This window comes from Mustela lutreola, chromosome 12 (genome assembly GCF_030435805.1).
Source record: "Mustela lutreola isolate mMusLut2 chromosome 12, mMusLut2.pri, whole genome shotgun sequence".
In the NCBI taxonomy this organism is placed as follows: domain Eukaryota; kingdom Metazoa; phylum Chordata; class Mammalia; order Carnivora; family Mustelidae; genus Mustela; species Mustela lutreola.
This window is the reverse complement of record NC_081301.1, coordinates 73,825,509-73,837,740: the sequence shown is the minus strand read 5'-3', so window position 1 is coordinate 73,837,740 and position 12,232 is coordinate 73,825,509. Positions and strand designations below refer to the sequence as shown.

The following is a 12,232-nucleotide window of genomic DNA, read 5'->3' as shown; positions in this document are numbered from 1 at the left end:
AGCTCAACTTCCAAGTATGGAATTAACTATCATGGGCAAGGTGGGAATGCTACAGACAAGACTCCAAAATTCTATTCTGTTGCCTGGTTCCACACATGTTCAATTTATATAAGAAGGTGGTTAAAAATCCTCATGTCTCTGGGAGACATGGCTGGGGGGAGGGGGGAAAAGAAGGGTGGTGGTAGGAGCTAGAGAAATGGAGTACAAAGGCAACAGGGAAGGAGCTAGAAATGAAAGCTCCAAGTAACTAAAATGCAAGACTGCCATCTAGCGGTAATCTAAGCAAACCCCTTTCAAGTAATGGGGGGCGGTGAGCGAGAAATAGATTACAACAGATAACAGCATTATTATACAGTGACAAAAATTCTCAAATTAAATTCACAAATAAGATCATTCACCTGTGATAAAACTAAGTATTTAATACAATCAACTGAAAAATTCCCAAGAAAGGGGCAATTTCAGAAACAAAAGCAAGAGTAATTCTGCCTCTTCTGGGGGCAGTGCGAAGGAAGATATTTTTGGACATATTTGGTAGAGCCTAATACTTAAATACTCCTGCAACCAGAACGTCCCAATCAAAAAAAGAAAAACAATTAATTAAAACTAATTAATATTATTTCCTGATTTCAATTATGTATGGCAATTAAACAAATTCTTCTGGCTGAACAAGTTTCCATTGCAAATATTTTTAAGCATCAGCACCATCCCTGAAGGGAAGTCAAAATGAATCTAATGACAATAACATTAAATACATAGCTAGTTGCAATTTCTTAAAATGTTGAATTCCAGTTTACTAATAAAATACTAGTCCCTTCCTTCTTCTATTGATGTTAAGAAAAACCAAGATTTCCTTTATATTGTACTAACAACAAAACTAATGACAGAGTTTAACTTAAAAAAATACATCTACCTAAAAGCTCATTTTACAGCTATAAACAACTTCTGAGTTAAATACTTATAAATAATGGAAATAAGAAGAACTCATAAGAGGCCACTTGTCAGAATTTGGGAGGAGTTTCCAGTAAACTTAAGGCAGATGGAGCAGGACTGAGAAAAATCCAATGCAACATGCCTCATGCTCTATTTTTTCATACATGTATTTTGGATTTCCACAGCTAAAAAAAAAAGTGCTGCACTACACCTTGAAGTCCCTTAAAGAATAACAGATAAAACAATAAAGCACAAAAACAGGAAGCATTAAAGAAACCAAACATATCAATTATAAAAATAATTTTATATAAGTTAAAATCATATTAAAGACAAGGGTCAAACAACAAAATCAACCTCTATTTAATAAGAAACAACAGGCAAAGATATATCAAGCAAATTCAAATCAAAACAATATAAAAATAGAATTCAAGGCTAACAATACTGAGGTATGGCTATTAATTTATACCATTAAATGGTACATACAAAAGGAATATGGAAAAGTTATAACTATGTGCCAAATAATATTGCTTAAGTAGAAAATAAATATGTTTTCATAAATGAGGGATTGACAGAAACAAAGAACTGAAGACAATTTTTTTAAGAGGCAGAAAGAGAAGGTAAAAAAATAAATAAGGACAGAGAAAACCAAATAAATGAACTTATAACACTAAACTAACAATGTATATTAAGTTGTTGCCAGGAGAGAACATGAAATCAAAAACTGACCTGATCTTAAGCCACAAAAAGTTATTCCAAGTCATAAATTTTCTATGTATATGAACAAAATGCATTAAAACTTGAAAATAATTTAAAAATTTTAATCAAATAACCTAATCAACTATAGGAATATAACAGATGTTTTCCTAAATAATTCTTGGATCAGAAAGGATACCAACACTACATACAATTAGAGGCAATCTAGAAAATAATAAGGAGTCTTAATATTAAAATCTAGAGGGGAAGGGATATAGAAATAAGTTATAATCAAGAGCAAATACTTGGTCATCAAAAATAAATTTAGGTAAACAAACCGAAAGTTAAAAAGAAGAAAAAAAGGTCTGTTTTCCTTCAGGGAGAAAAACAGAAAAATTAATAAATAAAAATCTTTGAAAGGAAATAATGAATAAAACCAATACCTAGGTTTTTAAAACAATAAATTATGTTGTGAGCACAACAAAAGGGAAATAAGCAAAAGTAACAAGAAAGCACACATACTGCAGATATTGTATAGAAATCTACATGATTTCTATGCAATATAGTATAGAATTTTGAAAATCTGAATGTCATGTACATAAGAAAATATAAATTATCAAGATTGCCACAATAAGTAATAGAAAACTAGGTGCACTTGGGTGGCTCGGTTAGTTAAGCCTTCGGCTCAGGTGAAGATCCTGGGTCCCTGGGATCAAGCCCCATGCAGGGCGCCCTGTTCAGTGGGGAACCTGCTTCTCCCTCTTCCTTTGCTTCCCCCAACCCCGTTCATGCTCCTGCTCTTTCTCTTAAATAAATAAAATCTTTAAAAAAAAAAAAAAAAGAAATAGGAAACTAGACTAAGTCACAGATATCTGAAAAAGTTATCCAGATACTCCCTTTCCCACCCAAGGGGCACACAATCAAGACAGTGCTGGAGATGCATTCTTTCCAAATTTCATTAAGACATGTAAATGCTATACTGCTCCAGAACACAGGGTGGGGAAATAAAACCTTCTCCATTTAAATGTTCAAAGTTAGCATCATCTTGCCTCCAAAACTGGTTGAAGACAGCCCTCCAAAAACGAAACTGACTTGCCTAACTTATGACCAGTGATATAAAAACCCTTTAAAACAAAATACTAATAAATTAAAAATAGATGTATATTAAAATATTAATTCACATGGCAAAGTGAATTTACTTCTGAAACCCAAGGATGATTTCATAGTAAGAACATTAGTACAGGCACATTAACAGCTCATAGTATTACATGGTCAAATCGTATTAATAAATAGAAAAAAAATACTTCTGATTTTTAAAACTTAATAAAAACAAAAATTCTTCACTACAAAAAAGAATCCATACTCAAAAGAACTAATGTATTTAATGTAAATACTAGAAAAATTCACATTCAAGTCAAAATAAAACAAGGATGCCTAACGTCTCCTTTTTACTTTAAACATTCTCATAAGTCATATCTGGAAGTTATGAAACAATGAAAGATACACTGTATAACTATGGATAAGGAAAAATTCTAGGGACCTACTAAGAAAATCCACAGTATCAACTGAGAAACTATGAAACCTAGTAAGGAAGTTCAGTAAGGAGGTTGATTTTCAAGTGAATATATAAAACTTGACAGCTTTCTTAATTATAAGTAATAACAAGCCTGAAAACAGGGAGTACTCTTTCCTAAAAGAAACCCCCAAAATACATAAAATACTTGAAAGTAAGTAGAAATGAACAGAACTTACAAAAAGAAAACAAAAACTTAGGTGAGGCCATAACAAATGAATAAACAAACCTATACACCATGTTCCTAAGCAGTAAGACTTAATACAAAAAATTCAGTTTGTAAAAAAAAAAAAAAAAAAAAAAAAAGTCAATTTCTCTCAGATTATTCTACAAGTTTCATGCAATGGAAATTTTTTGGCACTTGAAAAAACTATTTGAATATTATTTAGAATAAACTATTCGAGAAAAATAGGTAGAACAATTCTTATAATTTTTGAAAAAAGTGTTAGCTGTACTATACAGTCACTTACACGACAGTGGTACTAGAGCAAGAAAGACATCATGGTGGGTATTAAGGAGGGCATGTATTGCATGGAGACTGGGTATGGTGTATAAACAATGAATTTTGGAACACTGAAAAAATTAAAATAAAATTTTTTTAAAAGATGAAAAAAAAAAAAACAAAGACATTACACTAAACAGAAAGTCTCGGATCATTAAAATCAAGTGGTACTAGAGCAACAAACAGCCCCCAAACAAATGCTAGTCCACTGCTTCTGAGAACTGTGGTATTTCAAACCAGTGGGGACAAATAATATGAGTGGAAGGTCAGAATAATTCAACCTAGATTCAAAAAGGCAGTAACTATGTGCAAGTTAATAGTGCTATCTCACCGACCAGTTTCCAAACTGTTTTTACTAACCACACCATTTTTCTGTAAGAGCTCCCACAGACCAACCACATATAATGTCTTCTAAGTAATGTTTCCTCCCCTTCTTTCACTAGAGGGTCCAGAACAGAGTTATAAATATAAACATTTGAGGAAATAACTCAATTTGTCAATATTGACAAATACTGACTTAACTACTAACGATAGGATTAAGTGAGATCCCAATTCACAGAATATACCAAAATAAATCCTAGATGATTAATTATTAACAATGAAAGCATATTATCAAATGCACTTGAAAAAGGCTGAACTAATTTAACACCCTTACCAGCACAAAAAGTACCCCTTTTCCCTAGTCTTCAGGAATCTATATTCATTTTCTTTGATAAATTCTACTTGGAGGAATTGGTAGCAATGCAATAATCAGAAATATACACACACAAAAAATAATTAAGGATATCAAGCACAGCACAGCTTATAATTCTGAAATGCTAATAACTTAAATTCCCAAACTGTTATCATTAAAAAATCATTGTACATTACTCAACAAAATATTATAAAAACATAGCAATGATGTCACTGAAAATACTGAATGGCATGGCAAGATTTCTTTTATAAAATATTGTGCAATTAAAATAGTTTTGTGTGAATTTTCGTATTGTAAAATGAATCTATAAAAGAAAAAAATTTAATATTAAAATTATGTGAATAAGTTTGAGGATAGCAAAATGCTAAATGGTGGTTTTCTCTTCTTCCTGTAAGATTCTTCTCTAAATGAGTTTTTTTAAAAAAAAATTTTATAGTTTATTTATTATTTATTTATTTAACAGAAAGAGAAAAATGGCGAGTGAGGGAATATAAGCAGGGGGAGTGGAAGAGGGAGAAACAGGCTTCCTACTGAGCAAGGAGCCCCATGTGGGGCTCAATCCCAGGACCCTGGGATCATGACCTGAACTGAAGGCAGATGCTTAACAACGGAGCCACCTAGGCACCCTTAAATAGTTTTTAATTTGCCAAATTTCCCACATAAAGATCCACTATTTAGGGCGCCTGGCTGGCTCACTCAGTTAAGTGTCCCACCTTTGATTTCGACTCAGTGGTGATCTCGAAGTCATAAGATCAAGCCCCACATCAGGCTCCCCACTCAGTGGAGAGTCTGCTTAAAACTCTCTCCCCCTCCCTCCTCACTGCACATGAGTGCTCTCGCTCTCTCCCTCTCTCTCTAAAATAAATAAATCTTTAAAAAAAAAAAAAAGATCCACTGCTTACTCGTCAGAAAAAAAAGTATTCACAGCTGGCAGTCAATGATATTCCACTTTCGTGAATTTGTAACTAAATAATTATATACACAAATATTTTATACAATAATGTTGATCTCACATTATTTAAAATAGAAAATAATTAGAAACTTAAATGTACAACAAAGAAAGGTTTGGTTAAGTTCTAGTAACTCTGTAGGATGTCCATTTAAACTCTGTTTCAGAGTAATATTTACCAGAAAAAGCATTAACAATATAATGTTTGGTTAATATACAAACTGTGAAACTGCATGGGTTACATGTCTTATTTTTTTTTTAATATATACCTAACTGTGTATATGTAGAAATCATATATTGCCTTAATAAAAAAAGAAAAGGGTTAGAAAAAAACAACAATATTAAAGTGATTATTTCTGGATGATGCACTGTTGATGGTTTTAATTTTCTTGACACCACCCAAATCCCTATGAGGTTGAGTTGGAAAGTATGACGAACACACAAGAATACCCAAAGGGCAAGTACTAAGGAGAAGGGAAAATTTTAAAATAAAGTAGTCATCTGTCTCATTGCTTTGATTTGGTTTCAGTTATAAAATTTTATTTATTTTAAATTTAAAATGACACTAAAGGAAGAGTTGTTGTTGTTGTTGTTGTTGTTTAAATGTATCACACAGAGGTATAGGTTTCAAAAAAAAATAGAAAAGAATTTTAATTAAATAATTTTTTTAAAAAAATAGAGCACTGGTCCAAAACATAAGCTTTTAATTTTATGTATGTAGTATTTATTTATTTTTGGGAGAGAGAGCAAGCATGAACAGAGGGAGAGGGAGAGGAAGAATTTCAAGCAGGGTATCTGCTGAGCACAGAGCCCAACATAGGGCTCAACCTCAGGACCCTGAGATCATGACCTGAGCCAAAATTGAGTCTGCCACTTAACCAACTGAGCCTCCCAACCCTATAAGCTTTTAATTTTAAAAATTAAAATATTATTATTATAATATTAAAATATTAATATATTAAAATATTATTAATATAATATATTATTATAAAATATTATTATAAATAAAATATTATTTATAAAATATTATTTTATAAAAGTAAACAAATAAGAACAGTTAGTAGAGAGGTCATCTACCTATAGATCTAAAATTTGAAAATGATCATTTCAGGAATCGAAAGCCTTTTTATATTTATATGCTCTTATGGAGCACCCAAAATACAAATATAATTCCATTTCATTGATTGTCCTTTTCTCCTCTAAAATACTATGCTTGCATTACACTTACAAGTTAAATATGGAAAACGAGATTTTCTAATTGCTGTAATAATCTGAGTTTCAAATAAGGTAATTTTTAAAAATTATATGAAGGTTTAGGGTCAAAAGTAAATTTTTCTAAGAAACGTGACGTCCAGTGATTACTAGTTATGCCCCCAAATCCCAAAAACAAAGAATGTTAAATAGATTTGTATCAAGAATATTCATATCATTCTCCATGCAAAATATAACCATTGACTCCTTAATACACATTAAAAAGGGATTAAAGTAAGATTATAAAATATTTAAAAACTTTTAAAAATGCTTATAACTAAACCAGATATTAGTTTATCCAATCTTCCTATAATTACTGCATTAAATTAGTCAATCTGCCTAAAGCTGTTATCCCACACATGTAATCATCCAGCATATACAGTTTCCTATTTTCCACGAAAATAATGACAACTGAACACACCGTTTTCAACTCTTGAAAGCTGTAATTTCCAGAAATGCCCCTTAAAAAGCATCATCATATTCACACTTAACAACTATTAATATTTTTGCTGGTACAACACTAGAGTTTTTAAAACTGTCTCATGAGAAAAAAAAAAAAACAACGAAACTAGAAGCTGGTTCTTGGAAAAAGTTAAGAAAATTGACAAACTTCTAGCAGGACTGACAAAGGAAAACAAAAAGAAAATAAGGGGTGTCACTACAGACAATGCAGACCTCAAAAGGTTAGTAAGGGAATACTGTGACCAAATCTACACACACATTTGACAATTTAGAAGAAATGGATCAATTCCTAAAAAGCACAAACTACCATATATCACAACTCACTCCAGATGAAATAATTTGAACAGCCCTAAAACTATTAAAGAAATTTAGTCTGTAATTCAAAGACTATCAAAAAAGACATCCTTCCAGATCCAGATCGTTTCACTTGGAAAATTCTATCAAATGTTTAAGAATTAACACTGAGAGGCACCTGGGTGACTCAGTGGTTAAAGCCTCTGCCTTCGGCTCAGGTCATGATCCCAGGATCCTGGGATCGAGCCCCGCATTGGGCTCTCTGCTCAGCGGGGAGCCTGCTTCCTCCTCTCTCTCTCTGCCTGCCTCTCTGCCTGTTTGTGATCTCTGTCAAATAAATAAATTAAAAAAAAAAAAAGTTATATTAAAAAAAAAAGAATTAACACTGAATCTATACAAGTTCTTCCAAAAAACCAGAGGAGGAAACATTTCCCAAACCATTTTATGAGGTTAGTATTACCACCATACCAAGAAGAAACGGAATACAAAAAGAAAAAAGAAAATTATAGCTCAATATTCTTCCTGAACATAAATACAAAAATTCTTAACAAAATGTTAGCAACTATACACAATGACAAAGTGGACTTTATTCCATCATTTAAAAAAAGGCTGGTTCGGGGTGCCTGGGTGGCTCAGTGGGTTAAAGCCTCTGCCTTCGGCTCAGGTCATGATTCCAGGGTCCTGGGACCGAGCCCCACATCGGGCTCTCAGCTCCGCAGAGAGCCTGCTTCCTCCTCTCTCTCCCTGCCTGCCTCTCTTGCCTACTTGTAATCTCTGTCTGTCAAATAAATAAATAAAATCTTTAAAAAAATAAAAAATAAATTAAAAAATAATTTAAAAAAAGGCTGGTTCAGTATTCAAAACTCAATCAATATAATATACCATCGTAACAATCTAAAGAAGAAAAACAATCTAAAAGAAAAGAAAATGATCAGACCAACTGAAACAAAGCTTATGACAAAGTTCAACACCCACTCATGATTAAAAACAAAACAAAACAAAACAAAAACCTCAGCAAAGAGTAATAGAAGGAAACCTCCTCAACTAGATTTTAAAATCTGCAGAAAACTACAGCTAGTATCTTGCTGAAAGGTGAGTGATAAAGGAGGGGCACAAGGCTGTGTGGTGACAGAAGTATTCTGCATCTTGGTTTGCCGTGACTGGTTCAAGAACCTACAAATGTAGTAAAATGGCATGAAACTCTGCACCCGCACTGCACCAACGTCAAATCCTGACTCTGGACGTAACCACTTGAGGAAATTCAGTGAAGAGAATGTGAGAACTTTCCTCAACTTCTATCATATTTCTGGGAGATTATTAAAAATTTAAAAAGATGACTTTATGTAATTCTCCTCTAGATAAACTGACATAAAAAACTAGATTTTATGCAGCATTAGTAATAAATCTTTGGTTGTATTTGATTTGAATAAAATCAAAGATATTCACTACATTTTAAAGGGTTTTTCTCCATCAAAGCAAAACTCAGTTTATTTAAATTCTGCATAATAAATACCTGAATTTTGAGAACTAGAGAAAAAAGAACAATGAACCTTTTTAAACAAGTCAATAATTAAAAGAAAAAAACAACTCCTGTCCCTCGGTTAAGATGCCTACATACTTTTTAAAATTAGGGGAACAAAACATGTCTTACCATAATTAAATTGACTGTTGGATTTTTCACAGTTAATGATGTTAAACCTGTAAGCAACACCCGGTCGCATTCCACTGACTTCAAAGTAAAACCACTGGTGATAATGATTGCTATTTATATCTGAGTTCAAAATAAGATCATATTCATTTCTGAAAATAGAAAATATAGAAATCTGATTAGAATTAGGAAAATATCTATGTATAGACAAAATGTGAACTTAAATGACTTACTTTCTAATCTGAATTACTTTGCGCAGATTCCCAGATTCAAATTTGGAGTTAAACTTCAATATATCTCCTTCTTCTGGTATAGTGTAACTAAACAAAATTTTTGAAATAAGTTTAATAAAATACATTGCATGTAAATAAGTGAACAAAAGATAAATAAAATTACACTACAAATTAAAACTATACCACTATGGCCACTTCACCCTCATTATTTTTAAACCAAAAAAATACAACCAACACAAGCAAAACACAAACTCTGGCTAACATTTATAGATTTAAAAATTAAAACTACAAGTAGAGATGTGTTCTCACATTTACAGTGAATGATAATCAAAATAAGAAATTCCACCTCACTGAATAAATGTCATTCCGAAATACTAATAATCATATAAAAAGGCCAGATTTTTTTTAAATGCACATGACCTGTATTAAGTAGCAATAATTCTAATTAAACTATGTAGTTCTCAGGTAAAAATTTCATTTTAAATTTATAGTGCTATATTAGATAACAGATATTATCTTATTTAATTAGTACCAAGAAGGTAAAGGTATTATCTTCACTTTACATAGTCACTACTTAGTATTTACTGATTGCCTACTAGGTTCCAGATTCAATTTTAGTTGTCTGTCTGTCTGTTTCCCTGATTAAATACAAATGCTTGCTCTTTTGAAGCTTACACTCTAATAGGGGGACACTAAGACTCCAAGAAGCTCAAGGACTTTGCCAAAGTCGTTTAAGTTAGAAATAGCACTGGTCTCTATGCTATCCTCAAGGTTCCTGAGTTTCTCTTTTTATCACACCTGCCTGATCTGACACAGAATTACAACTGAAATAACTAAGATATTTTGAATAAGGAGATCTGGTTTCCATTTTTAAGATTATTCCAAATTCAGTAATCAGTTTGATACAGCTTTTATCCTTATTTCTCTGACAAAGATCTTTAAAAGGTGTTTTATTTCCTCCAAAAAGACCAGTAAGATATTAAATTTACCCCCAAATATTAGAATGTTAAAGGAGGGGGAAACCCATTGAGGGCTAATTAAATTTCTCCTCTGAGAAGGCAAATAATAGTCACATTCATCATTTCTAATCTTCATTTATTTACTTATATTTAAACCCTAAAATGTGATGATACCAGTGATAACCATAAATAATACCAATGCATGAAGCATCATAAGCAAATGGCCTCAAAGGTCTGGAAAGTAATAGAAAGGACCAATGCATACTGTAAGCAGTAAAAGATGAGAAAGAATAACAGGGACCACGGAGAAATTGGCAACCACATATTCCTTCTATAAGGGATGGTAATTTGTTGTCCCAAGGAAATGAAGGTTCAGTATTACAGGACAAAACTGCAGCCTTCCATGTGAAATCTCCACTCTCTCCACTGCAGGTAATTAGAGATGTTTTTATCAGTTTGTGACCTTTCCCTTATTAAGCCCATTGAAAGTCTACCTATGAACAAAAGCAAAAGGCTGTGATATATTCAAATTAACATGATTAACTTTACCATTACATCCCTGCTAAAAGATGAAAATGGAATAAGGGCAAACTAGGTGGAATTTAGCTCTATTTTTTTTTTATCTTTTACAAACAACACTGAAATTTGAGAGTACAAATAAAACTAATAAAAGTAAAAGCAACAACAGACTTACTTGGGGTTATCTAAGTCATACACCACTCGATCTATGATATCACTCTGATGTATTAACCTCTCAATATCTTGAGCAATTTTTGTCCTGAAATCATAAAAGAGAAGTGTGACCACCGAAATTCATTATTATTATGCCAAGGCACAACTTTCTCCAAAATAAGTTTTAGATGAAAAACGTATAAAATGACAAAACTTTCTTAAAAGAAAAATGATCCCTCCTCTATGTATTTTGTACACACAAAAAATTATCAATACATAACAAGACAAAAATCAGGATTTTCATGTAGCTGTTAAGTCGAACAGCTTAAAAAAAACTTGAATGTTTATGACAACTTTCTACATAGAAATAGTATGAAGCTACACTCTAGTCCTTAAGCAAATAATTTTACATGCATAATAACAGCAGTAAAGATCTAAGAAGCCAGAAATTATATACAAAGGAGATTTTTTAAACCCACCCTTACTGGAATTCAGCTAAAACGCAAATGGCAAACAGTTTACACATTCCACAAAATCTGTGCTCTCTTCTGTGGCTGGAGAGGAAATGTGGAGGGAAGGGGAACACTTGTGTCAGGAAGCAAGTGTGGACCCTGAAACTCCAGGATTCTCTAGGCCCGATCTCCCCCTATTTCAGTCCAACAAAATGGACACCAACTAACTGAAAAATTCCTAAAATACCTGCCACTGTCCTAGAAGAGTGAGCCACACACAGACCCCACAATTCTCCCTGTCAGTAATTAAGCCAAGGAATATACCCATCACTGAAAGTGGCACCAAACTGTAACCAAACCAGAATAAATGTTGACCATAAAACCGGATGCCTGGAATTCCAGGTAGGCTGGCCTCAAGGGTCCTGGTGGGAAGATGTCTGTTGGTGGTAATAGTCACAGTGTCACTTGTCATATTAGCACTTATTCTTAAAGAGGAAGCCAATTATATGAAATGATTTAAATTTTAAGTTTGTCTGTTTCAGCTAAAGATTGGTAATGCAGGAACGCCTAGGTGGCTCCGTCGGTTAAGCATCTGCCTACGTCTCAGGTCATAATCCCAGAGTCCTGGGATCAAGTTTGGAGCCAGGCTCCTTGCTCAGTGGGGAGTCTGCTTCTCCCTAGGCCTGCTTCTCTCTCTGCTTGCTGTCCCCCTGCATGTGCACGCACGCGCTCGCTCTCGCTCTCTCTCTGACAAATAAATAAATAAATAACTTTAAACAATAAAAAGACTGTTAATGCAGACTAGAACTGTGGTCTACTGATTTACTAATAGAGCAAAGTGGGAAAATTTGCCAAAATGGTTATAATAAAATGTTAAGAATCCACTAAAGTCGGGCGCCTGGGTGGCTCAGTGGGTTGAG

General features: G+C 33.0%; 1 protein-coding gene across 5 annotated transcripts in view; it reads right to left on the bottom strand.

Moving 5' to 3' along the window:
* Positions 1-12,232, bottom strand: part of AGTPBP1 (ATP/GTP binding carboxypeptidase 1) — a 157,523-nt gene that overhangs the window by 43,747 nt on the left and 101,544 nt on the right. For all 5 annotated transcript variants that reach the window (XM_059141476.1, XM_059141473.1, XM_059141471.1 and 2 more), the window contains 3 exons: positions 10,883-10,966; positions 9,230-9,316; positions 9,000-9,148 (listed from right to left, as the gene is read on the bottom strand). In XM_059141476.1, the coding sequence (XP_058997459.1) occupies positions 9,000-9,148; positions 9,230-9,316; positions 10,883-10,966 (320 nt within the window). The remainder of the gene's footprint in view (positions 1-8,999; positions 9,149-9,229; positions 9,317-10,882; positions 10,967-12,232) is intronic.